At 42.5% G+C, this 22,621-nt stretch overlaps 1 protein-coding gene across 1 annotated transcript in view; it reads right to left on the bottom strand.

Moving 5' to 3' along the window:
- The window catches only part of elk1 (ETS transcription factor ELK1), a 29,729-nt gene extending 7,460 nt beyond the window's left edge, over positions 1-22,269 (bottom strand). The window contains exons 1-7 of the mRNA XM_072680811.1: positions 21,977-22,269; positions 8,254-8,462; positions 6,262-6,648; positions 5,964-6,119; positions 4,329-4,598; positions 3,589-3,715; positions 3,011-3,231 (exon numbers count right to left, since the gene is read on the bottom strand). Coding sequence (XP_072536912.1) covers positions 3,011-3,231; positions 3,589-3,715; positions 4,329-4,598; positions 5,964-6,119; positions 6,262-6,648; positions 8,254-8,462; positions 21,977-22,004 — 1,398 coding nt within the window. The 5' untranslated portion in view covers positions 22,005-22,269. The remainder of the gene's footprint in view (positions 1-3,010; positions 3,232-3,588; positions 3,716-4,328; positions 4,599-5,963; positions 6,120-6,261; positions 6,649-8,253; positions 8,463-21,976) is intronic.
- Between the last annotated feature and the right edge of the window lie 352 nt (positions 22,270-22,621).

The following is a 22,621-nucleotide window of genomic DNA, read 5'->3' as shown; positions in this document are numbered from 1 at the left end:
CTACAAGCCACAAAACCCAGTTCTCACCTTTCATAAACACAAACAGGTCACACTGATCTGCCGTCAGCGGAGAACAGTGAGAGTAGATCTGTTTTCCTGATAACCTCGCTAGTCTATTTTCCAGACTCAGATAAGCCTGGTTCTAGACACAACACCCCCCCGATCATTGAGACGTTCTAATGGTTTACTCTGGGTCAGAAACACAGCATTTTTTAGCTGGCCTAATTTTAAGACCCACTCAGACCATTTTATGCATCCTTCCTACCACCCAATTAAGAAACCTCCTAATAAACAGAAACCGAGCTGCATTTTCTTAATGAATTATCGCATGTCGCGTCAGCACCGCCCCCGCTGTTCTTTCCCTGGGTCTGCCTCGTGGGTGGCTTCTGTGACTGTGAATTCATATGTCACAGAATGAGAAAAGACCTCACTGCAGACGCTTAAAACAAACCTGCTGCTCAAAATACACACTGTCACACAGAACTGTGGACGCCTGCTCAGAAAATAGGGCTGTAGAGGGCTGCACAGATTGGCAGCTATTATACTGCATTAACTTTGGAATGGTCAATTTTATTAACATTAAATAGGCGTAAAGTTTCTGACCACAACATAATGCTCAGGCTAACATACAGTCAAACATTAAATAATAATTGAGTGTTTTGCTTTTATGGTCTATATTCCATTGCTGAGAAAATCCCTCCATTCATCCTGTGTGTGTTTAGGTGTATCATTGTTGCCATGTAAAACCCTGTCTCTCTATTTTTGCAGTTTTTAAATTTTTGACATAATTTTAACCTAACGGTCGTTCTTTCTATTATGTCAGAATTTCATGGGCTCCATGTGGTCCTAAGGTGCTGTACTAAGGTGCTGCCACTATGACCCAAACACCGCCTGCCACCAGCAGCCGGAGCCAGAGAGAGCACAATTGGCTTTGCTCTCACTCCCCACATCACAGGCATCTGCTAGCCGATGCATCAGAGGTGGGGACCCAACGCTGTCCTTAGAGTGTGTGGGTTTGCAGTTGCAAAAGAGGCAGTGGCTGGTTGCACATGTCAAAAGAGGCATGTGGCAGCCACCCCCCTCCCAGTGTCGGGAGCTTTACAGGTCATAGGGGGAAGAGTACTAACGAGTGTGTTGGTTAATTGGTTATCAACATTAATTGGTTACTCAACACCATGACTTTGACAACATCAAAAAATATAACGTCTAATCCCATTAGAAGATATTGGGGTTTGGTCCTCATACCTCACAACTACTTCTACATCAAACTGATGCTGGCTTTGTACTTTGATCTGACGTTGAATTTTGGTCACCCAACAAAATCACAACCTACATTTGACCAGATAACAACATCTGGCAACATTGGTGAACAGATGGGTCATTTAAAAATGAACGTGGGGTAGAGGGGTATACAGTGGAACTGTGTTCTCTGGAATGATGGTTCGTGCTCCATCCAGTACTTTTGGGATACGCTGAGGAATTGGGAATGAGACGAGGTAGTGGAATGCAATGAAATCCTTCAAAATGCTCCACAATCTAGCAGAAAAGCTTTCCATGGACAGTAGAGACAGTTACTCCAACAAAAGTGGGATGAACTCTTTTTATAAAACCTTCAATTTCAGAAGAACACTGAATGACCAGTTGTCCCAATACTTTTGTCCATAAAAAGTATTTCAGAACTCTATCAATCAAATATCTTTAACATGAATAAGTTAAAGATTCTAATCCTCTGCATAGGGACAGCAATGCCACAGGCGATCTGATAAAAACTGATCTGGCTCAAAAATACCTCACCGATCCTTTAATGTTTACCCAGGAAACACCCCCACGTCCTACCAGAGGTGACTTAGTTCAGAACTAATTTCTGTGTGAGTGGGACACTAAACCATCAGGCGCTAGGAAAAAAAAGCTTCAGCACCTAAAAAGGTTTCAGTACATTTGACACACATCCACATTTACCACTGCTGCCTAAGAGGAAACCACCACATCTAAACCAACCTGTGGACAAAAGGGAGAGCACACATTACACTGAACTTTAAAGTCTTCACATTGGTTAACTGTTTGTTTTCATACTGGATTTAAATGCCTTTATTAGCTATATTAGTGCAGTGTGCTCCAGACTACCCCTCCGAAATGCTTTTGCTTTGAAAGAAGCTTGTGCTTCTGCTTTTGGCCATTTCGCTCCAAACCTTAACTTAAACAGTTTTGAGTAGCAGTGAGAGGAGCTGAAAATACTGACACCTTTAAAAGTAAACTACAAATATATTTAGTGAATCTGGATATTAGATTGATTTAATCTTTATTTAATTAACATTTTACCACTTTATTTATATATAACACTATTTTAATATCATTATTTAGTGTTAAATAACGCTATTTAAAAAAATTAACTAATTTAAACTTGTGCTGCCAATTAATCCATCTGTATGTAGCGCCCCCTAGCACTAGTAAAGGTCCCGACACAAGGACGGTAAGGACACATTTTCCTCCTATATACATGCCTCTTTTCAAACTGCCACCAATGTGGCATCGCCAGGCTGCCAACACAGCCCGCGGGTCCCCAGCTCCACCACACCAGCTAATAAACGCCTGTGCTGGCCAACATTGCTTATGAGTGATGGGAGAAGAGAGCACCATCTACCCACCTGGAGAGAGCACAGGCAACTCCGGTCGCTGACGGCAAAGAGGCATGGTTCGGGATTCGAACTTGCGACCCCCTGGCCATAGTGGTAGCGCATTAGACAGCTGAGCCAGTCGGAGCCCATATAGTACTGTTATTTATTTACTTTTTTATGCATCCATTGTTATTTCAGAAGAATTTATGAGTTTTTAAACCTACTTTAACATCTTTAATATCATGTTTTGTCCATCGCTTGTAAAGCACTTCATAGAAAAAAAATAATGGAAAAAATTACCATCAATCCTGCTACTAGCCTTTTAATTCAAAGCGAGTGACTATAATAAGCTTCTGAATGTAAACCTGTTTAAGACCAGTGCCTCAGTCACTCACCAGGGCGTGTGAGGTGATAACGGTGGGTGTGAGGGTGTTTGTGGAGCTGCCCGGGGCCAGAAGGCTGTTGACTGCAGCGTTGACCTTATCCAGCGAAACACCAGGGGCCAGCTGTGAGGGAGAAGAAGGAAGCTCAAGCACGCGAGGCTTTTTCGATTTCGGAGGCTGGACTTCCTGTGCGGATGCTGGGTGGGATTCCGGAGGCGTGCTGATGTCTTCCGCTGGGTAAGAACAAAAAGGAGAAGAACTCAATGAAGAACTCTCTATGAAGAACTTCAAAAAGGATCAGAACCCTTTGGTGGCTGCAACTTCCCAAAAGCATGAATACGAGTCTACAACCTAAGGCTCACCACATCATCTAATAAACAGCAATAATTGCAAACATTATACCAAGAATACAAATGTTAATGTTTCACCACAGGCAACCTCTTAAAGCAGTGGTTTCTAATCATGGTCCTGGACATTTTACACCTCATTCTCCAACCGCCAAAACACCTGATCCAACTAATCAGCTAATGAAACTGGCTTTCCTGAGTTAAAAATGGTAGTTTATGGAAAAAAGGTATACTGTGACATACCAGGTTGCTCAGGCTTAACCTTCGGTTCTCCCTCTACTACTGGCTGCGTCACAGGCTCCGGGCAGGGTGGAGAGGTGTCTTCAGGGACTGGAGCCTCTGTAGCCACAGTAGCAGATGCAGGTAGAGTCTAGAAAAGGAGAATGAAAGAACATAGTAACAGGGAACATATAAAAAAAAGTCTTCCCAGGGTGCACAGAAAGAGCAGTTTCCAGTTTTCATCAAAGACTATCACATCCAGTTAGAGCCAGTTACTATTAAGTGGTATTAAGTACTGCCAATAGAATAGGAATAGGAGCGTTGAGCTGTGGAGCTTTGGAAGAACTGAAATGGTAGTGCGCCATCCAATACTTCTAGGATGGGTTGGGGATGAGATGGGGTGGCAATCATCCAACATCCTGACCCCACTAATGTTTCTGCCTTTTGTGTACAGCAGAGACAGGTACTATAACAAAAGCAGGATAAAGTCTTGAACATCGTTGGTTTCAGAGGAAACAGGAGAATTAACAGGAGTCCCAATACTTTTGTCTATTTAGTGTGTTTAAATGATATTAAACTCTGTGGGCTAGCTCCAAATTGTAGCCTTTCATGCTCACTTTTGCTCATTCAGCTCATGGATTCTTGTTATGGTTCTCAAGAATAACTGGAGCTCCACTGTGCTGCTGCTTTTGTTAGTTTGCTGTCCGTTGATTTATATTTATAGGTTCTAAAGAACGTATATGAGCAAAACTCTTAAAGCTCACCTCAGCTTCAGGTTTGACATCCAGATCTACAATCTCCAGCTGATCTACAAGTTCTTCTCCAGCTGAGAGGCTCTGCTCTTTGGCTCCTCCCACAGATGGGGGTTTTATTACCACAAACACGGGGTGACCCTGCTGAGGATTGACCACACAGTCCCCAGTGGCCACAGGAGTCAACGGGATGAGGGGCGTCAGCGAGCTGGGGTCCGACACACTGGTCAGGTAGATCTGTGGAGGATCACCTAATCCCTGGCTCTTCTGTGGCTGAAAACTCTGCAGAAATAGAGAGGCGACATCCCATATTTCATTTTCAGAAGCATGCAGTAAGAGAGGTAATTCTGATTCAGATCAGACCTGTACATGTAATTACTCCTTTAAGGATGGGGGGAAAAAACATCCTTAGATCATCACTTTTGTTCTCAGAGGATTGATAAATATGGGCCACTGTTACTCACAACAGACCACAGCAGGGCCTATTGAGACATAACAGGTCCAGGGCCAACACAGCATGACAATGACATGGCTTTGACAAAACTCATTGGCTGGTACAACACTATGCTTAGCTGCCAAATAAGCTGCTGAGACAACACCCGTTATAATAAACAGTTTGCGTGTAAGCCTGAATCACAACAAAAGTAAATCAGACCTAATACGACTATTTGACATTACAATGAGAGTCTTCACAGTGCAGAAATATCCTCATAGTGACCCTGTGGACACTCTGTGTGACAGTATGTCGTACAATGTTGGGAGTCCCCTCCCCACACACCCCCTGCCAGTCTTGGCACAAATAGGCTCAGCAAGGCACAGTGCTGAAAACCTGCTACCAGGACACATTTTCTGGTAGGGAAAATAATCAGCAGAGACAGCGCATAGATCTAGTCACACAGAAACCCAGATATCTAACTGATTCAGGCCTGAAATGATGAGCAGATTGATATACACCAATGTCCAAATGTTTGTGGACACGCCTATTAAATCTACTAAATGCATTCAGTTACTTTACACAGACGTGCAAATGTACACACACACAGAGCTTGTCTACTCCCTGTGGAGAAGTATTGCCAATGGAACAGGACTCCAGGGAATGATGGGGCTTCATCAATATTTATGGGATGAGTTGAGGAGTTGGGGATGATCAACCAACATTCTGATCTCACTAACGCTCCTGTCGCTGAATATAATCAAATCCTCACCGCAATTCTCCTCCAAAATCTAGTAGAAAGACGTCTTCCCTGGACAGTAGAGAGAGTTACTCCAACAAAAGCAGGATAAACTCTATTTTAATGCCCTTGATTTCAGAAAAAAACAATGAATGAGCAGGTGTCCCAATACTTTTGTCCATAGAGTGTAGCTTTGGAGTGCTTTGCTCTCAGTTGCTGTTCCAAACCTGTTCCGCCAAGTGGTTGAAAATTCTACATCAACTGATCATCTAATAGAGAGGATTTGTCTATAACGTAGCGGTGGGTGGCAACCTTTCGACTGGGCGGTGTGACAACGTCTGAGGCAGAAAAGTCTTGGGTTGGCTGTTTTTTACCCTACCTGCTCCTCACTAAGCCCTGATTACCAGTCACCAGTCACTGATCACAGTTCTAAACTGATGAGAGTTACAGGTACAATTCATGATCGTAAACTCACCGTAGGGGCAGCGGTAGAACCAGAGGGGGTTTGTGGGCTGAGGGCAGGCGTGGCGCAGGGTGAAGGGTGGGTCACTATTACTTGCAGGCTGCTGTTGTCCACTGTAGGTGGAGTTTGCACTGTACTCTGTGACCCTTCATTCTGACACACTCGCACCTGAAGGAAAGACGCACGGCACCAATCAAACCAAAGCCACAGAAAAAACACATGCATATACTTGTATCTCCATTTGTGCCGTTTTCACTGTTTGACATAATCGGAATGTGGCAGTTAGGGCAACACCTCCTAGTGGGCTTACCTCATGTACTGGCTGGTCCAGGCTGGCCGCTTTGGGTGTGCTGTCCACGGGGAGCTCTGTTTTGATGGGTTTGGGGGAGCTCTTGCAGGGTGCCTGCAGGGACTGGATGGTGAAAGTGGAGTAGAGGCCAGACTTCATATAGTCGTTGCGGGAGCTGCGCTGTACTGAGCTGGGGGAAGAGCGCTGCGTCTGCAGGTTCTTGGACAGACAGCCCGTGGTGGCGCCGGCGCCCCCTGCTGATTTGGGCTGGAGGGACACGTCTACCTTCTCTCCACCACTGACCCTCTGGCCATCTTCAGGCCCCCTGAGCCCGTCAGCCGAATTGGGGTCAGGAAAGGTCACAAACTTGTAGACGAATTTCTGGCCGCTGACCTTCTTTATAATATTCTGTTTAAAAACACCAGAGCATCAAGTCAAAATACTGAAGTACTTTCTCATAACACGCAGGAATTACTCAACATTCCTATCTCGGAATTACACATTACTGCTCCTTACTGCCAAGGCCTTAGACTGGGCAAAATAACTAATACAGCATATTAACAAGGAAACGACCGGATGGGAATTCTGGAATTCTATTTAGGACTTTATGCTTGTAAAAACTCCAGATTGCACTAGAACGCACACAGGTAAACATAAATACAGTAAAAAGTAACACATTTTTAAGGAAGGAGTTGCCCTCAGCCAGCACATGAATGTTTTCAATTCCATCACCAGCTCACCTGATTTATCATCATTAAGCACTGATTTACCATTTATCTTACACCCCACCAACAGTCTATTTTTACGCCTTCTGCCTACGTGGTTTAAATAGCAACGGTGCTTGTGAATATATCACCATAGGCGTGGTGGTCTCGAAATGAGGTGTGTTACGGTAAATTTCTGGTGTGTTGCTATCTGGGCAACAAAAAACACTGACTGAAAACAACCTAGGCAGACGTCAATAGTCAGATTTTCAACATCACTATCTTGGCAGTGAATTGTCAACACAGGCGCGTGCCCAATGCGTGTACACCCATTGTGCCACTGAATAAGCAATCCGCACCTGGCTCTTAAAGGGAATGGCGAGCGACAAGCTGATTGGGTCATTGCATGTTATGGCCAAAACACACCAATGATTTATTAAGAGACTTAGTACATGCCTTTTGCACATTTCCGCCGTTGCGATAGCCCTAAATCAAGCTAAACAGTGTACTCTTGACGGCTCGTCTAAGATCGCTAGAATAGGGTACCAGGTGTTGGATACCAATCATAAATAATACTAATAGATTAGGAGAGCTTTGGGGATGTTTTCATGAACAGAATACATACTATATGTCCCAATGTTTGCAGACATTCCTTCTAATGAATGCATTCATCTACTTGAAGTTGCACCCACTGCAGACACAGATGTGCAAATGCACATCTGTCAGCTTGTCTAGTCCCTGTAGAGAAGCACTGCCAATATAAAAGGACTCTCTGCAAAGATCAACATGAATCGTATAATGACCCCATGCTGTCTAATGTCAGGTGTGGGCAAGAAGAGTATAAAGTCCCCCAGCATTGAGCTGTGTTCTCTGGAATGATGCACAGTGCTCCGTCCAATACTTCTGGGAAGTGGAGTTGGAGATGAGGTGGGGTGGTGATCATCCAACATTGTGATCTTACTAACCTCAAAAAAGTTATTGATATGCTACCTAAAACATACTGTACACTGTGAAGATTCAGCTCCTATAATATTAAACCGCTCCCACATCGGCCCAACCTTACACACTAAGAGTGAGTTTCCCAGCCACAGAGTGTTATATTAAAAGTCAGGTCCCTCTAAGGACAATGACTCATTTTCGGGCCTTTCTTCCTTCCTTTCTTTCTCCCCCTCTCTCTCTTTCTATCACACACACACACATACACAGCAAACCTGAAAATTCTTCTACTTTGGAAATCACAAAACAGCACAAGCACAAATCTGTAAAACCTACACAGTCTGCCAGTCTCTCCACGTCCACGTGCACCCACCTTATCGTAGTAGTAGCGCAGAGCGCGGCTTAGCTTGTCGTAGTTCATGTTGGTTTTGTTCTTGCGGAGCCCCCAAAGCCGCGCCACCTCCTCAGCATCAAGCAGCTTAAACTCGCCGTCGCCAGATGTCCAGGAGATCAGGTGCCGGTGGCTCTGGTCATCCAACAGGTGCAGCAGGAACTGCCACAAGGTGATGGATGGGTCCATGGCTGAAAGAAACAAATACATTAGTAAAATAAATTCTCACCAATAGAGTGGAACATCTAAACAAGCACCCAAAATATGACGATACTGTATTACTAGTGGGATGGATGGATGGATACTTTATTGATCCTGAGGAAAATTTTGCATTCAGTGGCATTACACACTTAGCACACTAAAGGAACAGGTATAGACAGGATGCTAATACACATACTAATAAAATAACGAAATATTTAAAAATAAATAAATAAAATAATAATAATCATAATGACAAAAACCCTGGTCTGAGGCCTACTGCCCTGCACATTTCAGTGCCCCTTTAACTCAATAATGGGCTGTTAACCAGCTGATTAGTTGGATCAGGTGTGTTATGAGCTGGGAACACACTAAAAGTGCAGGGCCAGGGTTGAGAAATACTGCTATAGCACAAGCAAAAACCACAGGCTTATTTCTGGTGAACACTTTCGGAATCCCTCGTTGTACCAGACCGATTCCGTCACACTACATCTATCAGCGGTTTGCCACAATACCAAAACATCTGATTGGTGCAATGATTAAGCTGCTATTTAGAAATAGTTTGACTCTGCCTACGTCTCTACTGCAAAACGCATCCATTATGAGCTTCATTCTGAATATGATAAAATGCTATTTTAAATAAACTATATTTTAAACTAAAGGGCTCATCCACTATCTGTCCAAATATATGTGGACACCCCTTCTACTGAATGCATTTAGCTACTTTACGGTGCATCAATTGCTGACACAGGTGTGGAAATGCACATCCAAATAGCTTGTCTAATCCCTGTTGAGGAGTACTGCCAGTAGAATAGGCCTCTCTGAAGCGGATATACATTGACCTATTGGCACCACGCCAGTCCTACTGCCAAGCGTGGGCTTGAGGGGTATAAAGCCTCCCAGCATTGAGCTGTGGAGCAGTAGGAGAACTGTGTTCTCTGGAATGATGGTGGTGCTCCATCCAGTACTTTTGGGATCAGTTGGGGATTTGGGGACGATTGGGGGGTCATTGTCACTGTCTTGTCTTGTCACTGAATGCAATCAAATCCTCATAGCATTGCTCCAAATATCTAGTTGAAAGCCTTCTTCCCTGGACAGTAGAGACAGTTATTCCAACAAAAGCAGGATAAACTCTTTATAGCATCCTCGATTTCAGACAAAACAATGAAGAAGTGGTGTCCAAATACTTTTCATTTTTAATTTTCCACTTTTGTAACTTTATGAAAGCCAAGATTCATAATGTACAGAGTCCACACAGTGCATATTTACACTCCTCTGAACAACCGGTGGTTCCTGGCTCCCCCCGGGGTTTTATAATTCAGGAACAACTCAGCCAGTTTGCATTGCTTTGCATGTAGTTACTGATTAGTAATCCTTTGGGTGTACAAGCACAAGGATTTTTTTTGTGATATCCATCAATTCAGTGTACAGCAGCCCAGCCCCTTCCAATCACATTCAAGTTATTAGTTTGGATGTGATGTTTGGATGTTTTGGCCTGGACATCCTTTGTGAGACACAATACAGGGACGACTGTCAAAGATCATTTACACACATTAGTAATGCTAAAGGATAGAGAGCGGTTGAAAATGATATGAACTGTTTATGGTGCATAAAGCCAAAAAAATGATCAACCAGGGAAAAATAAAAAATAAATACAAGATACAGAGCAAAATAGTACAGAAAACCTGAGCTTTACATTTTAGAGTGGTGTATATGGTGGGAAAAGCAAACTACCTTTCTGTTCTAGAGAGAACACAGTCAGAGAGCAGTGACCTCCCATTCAGATATCATAACCATGTGACCTGCTGTTCACTTAGAAGTATAGCAGGGCTAGCAAGGTTAAGATAAGGGTGCTTTTATGTTCAGCATGTAAAGCTCCAGCATGCAGTCACAGGCAAAGGATTTTTATTTACAAAGCGAGAGAACCGGTTCTCAATCCCTTATCATCTCACATGTGAACGGCATTCATTTCTCTGGGGACTTTTGACCCTTAGAAGGGTTCTTGTTTGGGCAAATTTATTTTAATGACATAATTAATGACAATAACAATTCATTTAAATATGGAAGGTAATCCATCATATCAACTGGCTCAAATGAATATAATCAAACACTTTTTTATTGTAATAATCCTTAATTATCTAAAACTAAGCTCTCCAGACTAAACATTAGCACACGTTAATGATAGTAGGAAATGATAGTAAGGAGCTGGGCAATATGACATTATTTTATAGTATCGTGATAAATTTACATGATAAAAATTTTTAAGAATATCGAGGATGTGATCAGTGCTTAAAGAACGCTGATCAACTGCATGTTTCATTACAAACAGTGTAATTAGTCTGGTTTAATGGGATAATGTACAGCACATTTCAGTAAAAATCACTGTACTAAATATGGGAGAGTGTTTGGATGGTAGTTTTTAAAAATCCATCAGTACTGATGCATTTTGTCTGCGATCACGTCTATTCTGATGAATACTGTGCATCGTGAAAATATGTTTAAATATTGTGATGCAATATTTTTACCATATTGCCCAGCCCTAGTAGGCAGTAGCTGAATTTGCAGATGTATCCAAGCATAGGTCTTGCGGTCTTACCACCAACTGTGGCCGAAAGACAAAACTGACGGTCAGAGACCACCAGTGTTTCATGGTTTGCGACTGAAAATCGCTTTGCATCCAGCAAGTCAGTGCAGGTTCTTCACCACCAACTTCTGAAAGAACACTCCGCAGGGAACTGCAGACCATCAACATACGACAATCATGAGGCCTTTGCTCAATTCTGCTCAAGAATTATGAGAATGTCCTGTAGGCTGGGATTTCTGCCACTGCTGGTAGACCCGTATGACCGTATGCTTCCATACACCTGCAGATTCAGCTAAATCCTTCACTATATGGTCTTTGGCCACGCCCAAATGCAGTCAATCACTCCTTTAAGCCAATCATTAACTGCATCTGCTTTGCAACCCATTTTCCACACATCCAACGAGACGCTCACCGCACTGTACCACCTCCTCTTCTCAATCTACGAATCCTGTTACACACCCCACAGGTATCCTCGTGCAACGGCATCTGCAGGAGTCTAAAGCAAATACCATCCTAAACACGCAAGGTGAATTCATTTTAGTCTGGGGAGCTTTTAATATGCCTTTAATGGCAAATTCTAGAGGTAAACACAATCAGTAATGCGGACAGGATGAAAGGTGGAAGTGAATATGTAAAGCAGCACCACTCATGGGCAGTGTGTTTATTGGTGAGGCGAGAGGACCAGTCATCAAATGATCCCTGGTCATCAAACATGAAATTTGCATTTATTTCTCAGTGGAGCTTTAATATATGATTAATATGCAGCCAAGCATCATCATCACTTATTAGACTCTAACACTTTCAATACCCATGCAAAAAGCCCCTACAACATATGGACAAAAGCATTGGGATGTCTGAGTACCTCTCTCTACTGTCCAGAGAAGGCTTTCCATGGGACGTTTTGACTCAGCAAGTCAAAGCTACATGGACAAAAGTACTGGGACGCCTGCTCATTCATCATTTCTTCCAAAGGGACAGATTAAGAGTATTCAAAAAGACCTCATCCTGCTTTTGTTGGAGTAACTCTCTCTGCTGTCCAGGGAAGAAGTATTGCTGTGAGGATTTGATTGAATTCAGTGACAAGATCGTTAGTGAGGTCAGGATGTTGGATGATTTCCATCCCACTTTATAACCCAACTCCCCAACTCATCCCCAAAGTACTGGACGGAGCACCATCATTCATCATTCCAGAGAACACAGTTCTTCCACTGCTCTTTATACCCCTCTAGCCCACGCCTGGCATTAAGCATAGTGCCAACAGGTTTATCTGCTCTAGCGAATCCTATTCTACTGGTAACACTTCTCTACATAGACTAAACAAGCTATGTGGGTGCATTTGTACATCTGTGTCAGCAATGAGTGAAACTTCCAGTAGCTGAGTGAATTTATTAGCAGGGGTGTCCGCAAACATCTGGACATATAGGGTATATTTTAGAAGTATGAGAAACACACACCTCATAAATGGAACTTAGGAACAGTAACTTACGTAGCAGTGGTTGGTAGTATTGCTTGTATTCTGACACCTTTAATCTGGACTATAGTGAGAGTAACTAAAAACACAGATAAAGCTCCAGCCATTTCACTCTGCTCAGTGCTCAGCATGGACATGGACTACTCTGGGTGTGAGATTTTAATTAAAATTAAAATCATTTAAAGCTGGGTTCAGCAAAGCCCTGGTTCCTCTTTTAAATCTGTTGGCCTTTACCTTTAAAACAACCAGAAACTGTACATGCAGAGTATGTGGCTTATTGTTATGCTTAATTTTTTAACCGATATGTTAAATTCTCGAAATGAATAATAGCAGTGCTCTAAACTTTGCAGAAAACACATTAATTAGAACATTTGTTAAGCACAGTTGTGTTTACTTGCTGTCTTATTAGCATAAAATAAAATATGACCTCTAGATCACACCATAACCTTTATACATGCTTTATACAACTGTTTAAATGACATGTTAAGTAAAGACAATACTGTAACTGTGCATTAAAAACACCAGAGCATCAAGTCAAAATACTCATAACTTACACTATGTGTCTGTATATGTTTGTGGACACCCCTTCTGACTGATACATTCAGCTTATTTATGTTCATTGTTAAATACGGATTTGGACGGAGCCTTCTGTCCGTACTCTGCCTTCATTTTGTCTGAATTTGTGCACATTCTCCGAAAGCCTACGGATACGGACAGAACAGAGGTGTACCACTGGAAACCGTTGGGGCAGTGCAGCCGACAGTTCGAGCAAAGCATGACCACTGCCATATGGACACGGTAAAAAAAGGCCGAAAATTATTTTAATTTTAACCGTCTACACGGCTGCGTCTTTCGGCTTTTTTTTTGTAGTAAGTGCATCATTACTACCTCCTCCACTGTTGCCATGTTTGTTGTTGTCAGAAATCTTTGACTCTAAACTGCCCCCTAGAGGACATATTGCTTAACATCCATGGCAACACATAGGACGCATAGAAGTATGTGGGCAGTGGCAGTTATATTGTTCTTATCTTGTATCTTAATTTTTGCATGTAAAGGGAGTATAAATTAGTCTTCAGTTGCACCCACTGTGAACCCTGCAAGCAAGTACTGCCAATTGTGGTGGCTCAGCGGTTAGAGCGCCGGGATATCGATAACAGGGTTGTGGGTTCGATTCCCAGGCTTGGCAAGCTGCCACTGTTGGGCCCTTGAGCAAGGCCCTTTACCCTCTCTGCTCCCCGGGCGCTGGAGTTGGCTGCCCACCGCTCTGGGTGTGTGTGTGTACTCACTGCCCCTAACACATGTGTGTGTGAGTGTGTGTTCACTACCAGATGGGTTAAATGCGGAGGACACATTTCACTGTACAGTGACAAATACGTGCACCTTTACCTTTATTAGTGTTTATTCTAATATCAGTGATTTACTGAGCAGATGGTTAATGGTAGTGGAACGGTGTTCTCTGGAATTATGGTGCACCATTCAATGCTTTTGGGATGAATTACGGATGAGGTGGGGTGGTGATCATCCCACATCCGGACCTTACTAGCGCTTTACTATCTCTGATATGCAGGTCATGTTTATAGTTTAACAGACAAAGGACTGGATGTAAATGATGAAAGTTCTGACAGTGTTTTTCCCCCAAAATATTTCTCTCTCTCTCTCTCTCTCTCTATATATATATATATATATATATATATATATAGATAGATAGATAGATATGTCTTTCTATATATATCTTCTTTTAAAGTTGGCACACAACACTGGTGTACTTGCCGGTGTACTGTACCTGTTCACCCTCATATGCAAACCTCAAAAAGGCTGATGGTATGTGATGCATGAAACTGGACACTGAAGATTAAACTATTGCAATATGACATTTCTCCCATATCGCCCAATCGCACACACTTACTGTGCATTAAAATGTGCAGAAGTGTGTTCTTTGTAGAGGATTTGCTGTTTATTTTATTAATCACTACACTCTTAAATCAAATACAGCAGTAATTTGACCAGATGTGCCCAAACTTCAATGTCTGAATGTACTGTGAATCACGTTAGAGAAGACCGGGTCAATGGTTATGGAGAATGGAAGCACTGTGGGAACTGAAATTCAGTTTAATACCAATCCGCCACTCGTTGACTCGGGGGTTTAAGACGGAGAATAGAGTCTATTCTTCTGTTCATAGAACAGCTATTATATTCGACCTGGGCTTTATTCTAAGAGCCATCAGGGGAAAAGGAAACCGGGCAGAAAAAAAACCCACAACACAGCGGGGGCCTGAGAGCAGAGGACGCGTTTCACAAGTTAAGGAAGAACATGTCGAGAATGCAAATTAACCTTATTACCATTCTCCCCCCCACCCCCAATTACGTAACTCATATCAAACACCTTAGAAACTATCACCATGGTAAAAGCGTTTAAGCAACAGTTACTAGGGAATGGAGGGGGATTGTTTTCAGTCCCCTCTTAAATCCACTGAACAGCATCAATAGCGGCTGAACGGCTGGCCGTCAACACAATTAGGGGAATTGCTGCAATTTCGACACCGTGCACAGATTCTAACGAGTCAATGTCACGGTTAAAGGGAACTGAATGCTTTTGGAGCTGGTCTGTTGACAGATGAATGAAGAAAATAATAAATAAATCAAATAAAAAAGCATTTACTTCAATTGGCTTCACCAATCCCAGACTGGAAAGCACCAGAATGGACTTCTGATCACATTTTCAATACTGTCTCATCCAAACACAGCCATGAAACTTACATTTACTGGCCCATTACAACACAGACTAATCATTTAGCCTGCACAAAGTTGTATCTACAAGTTTGGGCATGGACATAAAACAGAGTGTGGCTTGTTATTGTTTTAATTTTGTGAAATTTGTTAAATAAGTAAAAGCAGTGCTCTAAAATCTGCAGACAAACGTCATATTTAAGCAAAAGATTTGTTCACTCCATGAATTTATTCAATAATAAAAAAGGGTGAAAAGGTGTCCATGCTGTTGAATATGACTGTAAGCATTAGATTAGCTATCTCCACCTACCTCTTCTGCACAGAGAATAGACTAAACTGGTTATAACATGTTACAGCTTGCATGTGTGTTAATATTAAGAATGTTGAATTAATAGAGGCGTCCTGAACACAATGTAACACAATGTAAAACTATGGACCGGACACTGCATTTCTGTTTATTTAACCATAACAAATTCTACACATTTAGTACACACACAAAATGAACAGCGCATCAGTTCTGCAGCTCCTAAGTAAATTATATAGATCTAAAAACAAGAAAAGGCATGCCTGGAGTAGATCCTGTTTGGGAATGTGGAACTGCCAGCTCAAAGCAGCTTTATGCCTTTTTTTAATGATCTGTAGTGGTTGTACTATTAGGCCTAATTGGATTGGTCCGGCCGGGCCTGGCAGGGCTGAAAGATGTGTAAACTTGCAGCTTAGTTGGGACTGTGTCACTACTATGAAGGGTACTAAGTGAAGGAGCTCAAAAATATATATTTGTAAATATTTAGAGGGAAATTCAATACATCAAACCAGATGATTAACTTATTCACGCAAAAATCAGCCGTTGAGCTCCAATATCAGTTAAACTGTTTATTTTAATGCATTATTTGATTCAGTTCAATTTCAATTCAGGACTCCAATCAATGATTGCAGCGATGTGTGACATGCAATGTTTCTGCTCAAACAATGTATAGGTTAGACACCGTCTGCTATGATATGTCCCTACCCCCCCCTGTTGTGGACTTGGGATGGGTGGGTGTGGGCTTTAAATTGCTAATGTTTTGCTAATGTAAATCAAAATCTGTCTATGTTTTTAAAAAATGTGTTTGCAGATTTGCTGGGCGATATGGTAAAAATACTATATCATGATATTTAAAGACATTTTCATGATGCACGATAAATGTGATCACAGACTAAATACATAAAGTACTTTGTCTAATTAAACCAGTCTAATTACACTGTTGGTACTAGAACTTGCAGCTGGTGGTTAAAGTACCAACAATACCCTCGATATGCTTAAAAATTATTAAAGATAATGTGTATCACGATATGATGAAATATCGTCATATCGCCCAGCCCTAGTTGGCAGTATCAACACTTTTCCATTTTTAAGGGCATGAATGCACAGACCTATGCAAAAGTCCAATCACGTCATTTTGAGCACTGGTTCAAAATCGTTCAAAAGAGAACTGTGATGCACGCAATGCTGGGTTTACATAAAGTCTGTGTAATTACCTTTAATAGACAGCAGGAACATGTAAATGGGAATTTTTCTCAGATTAGCATTCTGATTGAGGAGGCTTTCTGCACTGTTACTGACTAATAACCAAGAATGGACTCACGCACAGCGACAGGCTCACCACCGCTCAAGCACAGTGCATCCTGTTCAGAGGAGAGATAAATAAAGGCTGGGCAGAGAGCGGTATGGCTGAGAAAGGGCCAATATAAACCTGTTTTCACTTGTCAGGCCCGATTGTCTCAGGAGGACGAAGAGTGGACTGTGATCTTTAATAGCCAATTATCTTCAGGCCTCCGGCGGCAAGGGCTGATATGATTTATAACACCTGAACACCTTGCCTTTCACTGCGTACAGCTAGAGCCAGCAAGCTGAACAGAGGCTCGACGCGCGCAGAATTAATATCATCATAAAATCAACAACTGCCGAAACAGCGCCACAGCCGCCTCTGAACACACTCACAGTTTCCTAATAGAGAACAGTAACAGCAGTGGAACAAAATGTCATATATCTCAGAGTTTCAGTCATGTAGGAACTGTTCGGAAGCCTCGCTGCGGTTCTGCGGCCAGGTGTGGGTCTTTCCTATTGAAGCTTTAAAGGCTTAGAGGATCCTTCTCAACCCTGAGCAACATGACATTACTGTAATTACAGCGTAGTTATTTCTCCTCTAATTTACAAAACAGAGCTGCACAATGAGAAACATCTGATGACCACAGTGGAAGATAATTGCTCAAGAAGAATAATCTGCATCAGACAGATATGCCCAATATTTGAAGCTCATCATATTGGACTACTGTACTGAAACATCCACATTTATTAATTTTAACAAATCTTTTATACTGATATTTCTCTGTAATGCCAATCTAGATGGATTTAGTCCCAATTTCGATATTTTATACATGTAAACGCATCAGCAGATTTGTACAGATATATAAACACACACACACACACACACCAGCCATAACATTTGTTTCAACACTCATCGTTCATTTGATCAGCTCCATTCCCTTAACAGGAGCACTCTGTAGTTCTATACGTCCAGACTGTAGTCCATCGGTCCATCTGCATACTTCTATATTTGCCTCCTTTCACCCTGTTCTTCAATGGTCAGGAACCCACAGGACTGACCGCCACACAGCAGGTAGTATTTGGGTAGTGGGTCATTCTCGGCACTGCACTGACACAGTGGTGGTGTGTTAGTAGTGTGCGTTGTGTGGGTACGTTGTGTTGGTATGAGCGTCACTGCTGGACTGAGAATAGTCCATCAACCAGAACTATCCAGCCAACAGCAGCATCCTGTGGGCAGCATCCTGTGAGCACTGATGAAGGACTAGAGGATGACCAACACAAACTGTGCAGCAGCAGATACAGAGCTTCTGTCTCTGACTTTACATCTACAAGCTGGACCAACTAGGTAGGATTGTCCATTAGAGTGGACAATTCACTGTGTCTGATCCACTCGAACCAGCGCAACACACACTACTGACACGACACCACCATGTCAGCCTGTGTCACTGCAGTGCTGAGAATGACCCACCACCCAAATACTACCTGCTCTGTGGTGGTCAGTCCTGTGGGGTCCTGACCATTGACGAACAGGGTGAAAGGAGGCAAAGTATGCAGATGGGCAGACTGACTACAGTCAGAATTATAGAACTATAGAGTACACCTATATGGTGGAACTGATGCAATGGACAGTGAGTGTAGAAACAAAGAGGTGGTGTTAACAAAAACAACAACAACAACAAGTGTATATAACGCTGTGTATTAGTGAATACAATAACAGGCACTGCAACAAATGCTGGCTAGTGACTATTATTACTTTGCAGCTATTGTACCTTGCTGCAACAATTGTACATGACCTGCATGTACATGAAAGCCTGCTTGCAGCTATAATGTTATTATAATACTCTTATAATACAGTTACAAGCTCAACTCTACATCTCTGAGCTCACGCTGGCACTTCCTTACACTTTATAAAGTGTTCACAATAATTAATAACATTGTCGTCAGCTCTGTGATCCAGGATGCCATCTGATTAAGTTAATACTTACATGACACTGGTTTTATAAACACGGAAAGAGAGAGAGAATGAGGAATTGAGAGAGCATTGGTGAGGCTTGAAACGCTGACACAGGCATAATAGAGCACTGCGGTATTAGTGGCAGGCAGAGCAGGCTGATTCTACATGCTGCTGATAAATTGGACCATATACTAAGACGGAGCAGTCACTGTCAGTGCTGTGTATTTCGGTGCTCCTCTCTTCTGCTGCTTGACTGAAGAGTTATTAAAAAAAACGTGCAGCGACTGTTTTGCACTCATTACTGACACATGTGCAAATGCACACACACAGCTTGCCTGGTCCTTGTTGGGAGGTATTGCTTATTGAACAAGACTGGATTAAACATGAACCTTCCTAACTCATCCCAAAAGTATTGGATGCATGAGCAACCGTCATTCCAGAGAACACAGTTCCACTGCTTTACAGCTCAATGCTGGTAGGGGGGCTTTATGGCATTAGGCATTAGGTATTTATCTGCTCTAGAGAGTCCTATTGTATTGGCAATGCTTCAATGCTATGCTACAGGGACTATACAAGAGGTGTGTGAGAGTGCGTTTGTGTCAGCAATAGGTGCAACTAAAAGTAGCTGAACGCATCCATCAGAAAGGGTGTCCACAAACATCTGGACAACCTGGGTTGCTATACAAACCAGGCCTAATGACTGTAACTTGTCCTGCGTCAAAAGCGGAGCGACGAAGAGATAGCAAGGGAAGGAAGCGGGTACCCACGTCAGGCTAAAAGCTAACCATCACTTTAGCTAGCTAACTGCATACCACTGGACCCGATATCAACACTATCCGGTCAGACAAAATATAATTACAGTGCTAAAAACAAAGCATGCGATGCTATGCTGTGCGGCTTTTGTGTGAGCAATCACACTGCCTGACTATAAACCAACCAATCGGAGCACAGCTCTTTAAATTATTGATGAGGAAAATCAGTGCGTAACAGGACTGTAAATAGGCTTGTACAATCCTATCTGAGCACTGAGCACTCAGTGAAGCTCCACACACTCCTGTGTTTCTGTCTTGTTCACAAAACCCTGGAAATGAACCTGAATGTGAAACACCTGTTCGCTCGGTTTCCCTCATTAGACAGCACTGGGTTTCTGCGTTTACACTGCACCACACTCTCTCGCTCTTTAAATGAAAGAGGTGTAGTGTAACCATAGTAACAGGTACGTATTGATGACGTTCGTGATGGGGTCTGTTCAGCTATTGAGTTAGATAGATGTAGAAGTCACAACAGACCCAATCTGACTGTTCAGACTGAGGCTGCATTGCTGAATATGGGAAAGATTTCAATACCACCCTTTTTTTTGCAGTTCATAACACAATGCAAATATCAATTCTGCCTCACAGATCAGGAAAATAGTTGATTTGGGGACAAATGTTCGGGCCAATAACAAAACCTGATATTTTGCATGTATATTTCTGTCAATGCCGATTCCTAAACATTTACAAAACATAGAAATTGGGATTTTTTTTGCTGTTCATACTGCCATGCAAATAACAATCCTGGATCACAGATCAGGAAATGATTTGATTTGGGGGGAAATGTTACTGGCCAATAAAGAAATCTGATATTTTTTTAAGTATATGTCCATCAAAGCTGATTCTTAACATTTACAAAATGTAAAAATTGGATATTTTTTTTGCTGTTCATCCTGCCATACAAAACAACCCTGATTTGGGGACATTTGTATTGGTCAATAATGAAATCTAATATCTTTCATGTATATTTTGGTCAAGGCTGCTTCATAAACACTTGAGTATATATCTACTATGGATTAACATTATGGAACGACAGGCATTACGTGTAGGAATTAAAGTAGTATGGTAGTAGATAACAACCCTACCTTCCCTGTTGCAGACCAAAAGCCAGAAATGTAAATTAGAAGTGCAGCAAAAATGAATCAAATGCAAATATCAGTGTCGTAACAAATGCACCTAAAAAGGCCCAGTTTTTGTAAAGGTTCCTATTGTTGTAACTAACAAGGTTCAGTGGGATGATCACTATACTATACATACCTATGCTAAGATGCCTTTGGAAAACCCAGGCCAGCCCAGTTCAGCTCAGCTCAATAAATACATGATCATCAAATATCGGTCAAATCTTAACATCTGTCCAATGCTGATAATCCTCTTATGCAATCTGCACATCTGCTGACACCAACATGACTCCAAGATCAACACAAACCCCTACAATAAAACCGAGAGAGATAACATCAATAATAAACATGATCATTACTGTCTCATTTTCATAATAGATGTCTGGTAAGGTCTCAACTAAACAACAAACCTCAAGTCTTTGACCCACATGTGTCAGATCATGCACAGTAACCCAGATCTGATCGGAAGATGGTCACGGTCAAATCCTACATGCGTTCCTCGTTCATCAGCATCCACAGCACCCTAGAGTACCCTCTAATTCACAGGAACCCGGATGACACACAGACACGGTATGAAATATTTGGATTGCAAAACATGTTGACATTCCAGTTTCAGACACAAATGCGTGTAGATCAGTGTTTCCCTCCATAATCCTCTATTCACCAAGCACATCTCATGTTCAGCCTCCTGCTCCTACACACCTGACTCAACTCTTCAGCTCATTCCCAAACCCTTGAGGTTAAAATAGAAGTGTAAGAGCAGGCATAAGCACTCAGTAATATTCAGAGATATGAACACAGCACTGAAAAGCAGCACTGGGGAGCTTTCCAGTGTGGCTGTAGGAACCGATGAGCTGGAGGGAGCTGGAGGGAGCTGGAGGAAGGACACCAGCTTCCAACAGGTAGGGGGGGGGGGATTTTAGCAATCAAGCTGGGGCATGAAAACCAGCCAGGAACAGGCTGTAGCTTCCCAACATGCTGCAAGTCATAAAATACCATGTTTTTAAACAGTCCTTGCATAATTCAGGCCGCCTGCACCAGAAATACAAATACAGAGAAAGGTGGTGTGAACTTGGTGTGAACATGATCAACATCGGCCATCACGTTAGTTCAGTTCAACCCCCTGAATGAAAGATTGATTGATTATTATTATTGATCACTGATCAATTCGATCTTCTAACCAGTAAAATTATTATTAGGTATTGTTGTATTTTTATATTTTTTTAAAAACAAAAACAAAAAAAAAAACTCACCACTTATCAGAGGGTTGGAAGAATCCATGTCTCTGTAACTGGTCTGTAATTGTTGACAAGTAGCTTTATCTATCTAGCTAAGTTCAATCACGTCCACATTTCTGCATCCGAGGAAGGATGTCAAAAGTGGCTTCCCTTGAAGGCAGACGGCGACACAAGCAGACACGGCTCGGTTTTGGGATTATATAACAGCTCCGTGTCCATAAACACATGCATTTCTGCCTCCATGTTTAACGGAGTCGGGCTGCAGCCACTCTATCTATCTAGCTAGCTGCTACAACCACCACCACCACCACCACTACTACCGCCGCCGCTGCCGCTGCCGCTGCTGCTGCCGCCGCCGCCGCTGCCGCTGCCGCTGCCGCCACTGCCGCTGCCACCGCCGCAGCGTCGGTTAGACTAGGCTAGCTAGCTAACTTGCTAACTAGCTAGCTGGCTATCTCGCTAACGCGCTGGCTGCTCTTCGTCGCAAACAAATTAAATAAATAATAATAATAAAAAGTAACGGCAGAGACCCTTTCCTGCCCCAAACCCCCAACTTAACTAACCCCAACTGAACGAGTTTTCGTGTCGTGTGTGTAGCTAGATAGATAACTAGCTATGCTAGCTAGCTCCAACACCTTTACGCCCTCGTAGGAGCAGCAG

Source organism: Salminus brasiliensis, chromosome 6 (genome assembly GCF_030463535.1).
Source record: "Salminus brasiliensis chromosome 6, fSalBra1.hap2, whole genome shotgun sequence".
NCBI classification, from domain to species: domain Eukaryota; kingdom Metazoa; phylum Chordata; class Actinopteri; order Characiformes; family Bryconidae; genus Salminus; species Salminus brasiliensis.
Note: the sequence above shows the minus strand (reverse complement) of the source record. Positions and strands in the feature narration are given on the sequence as shown.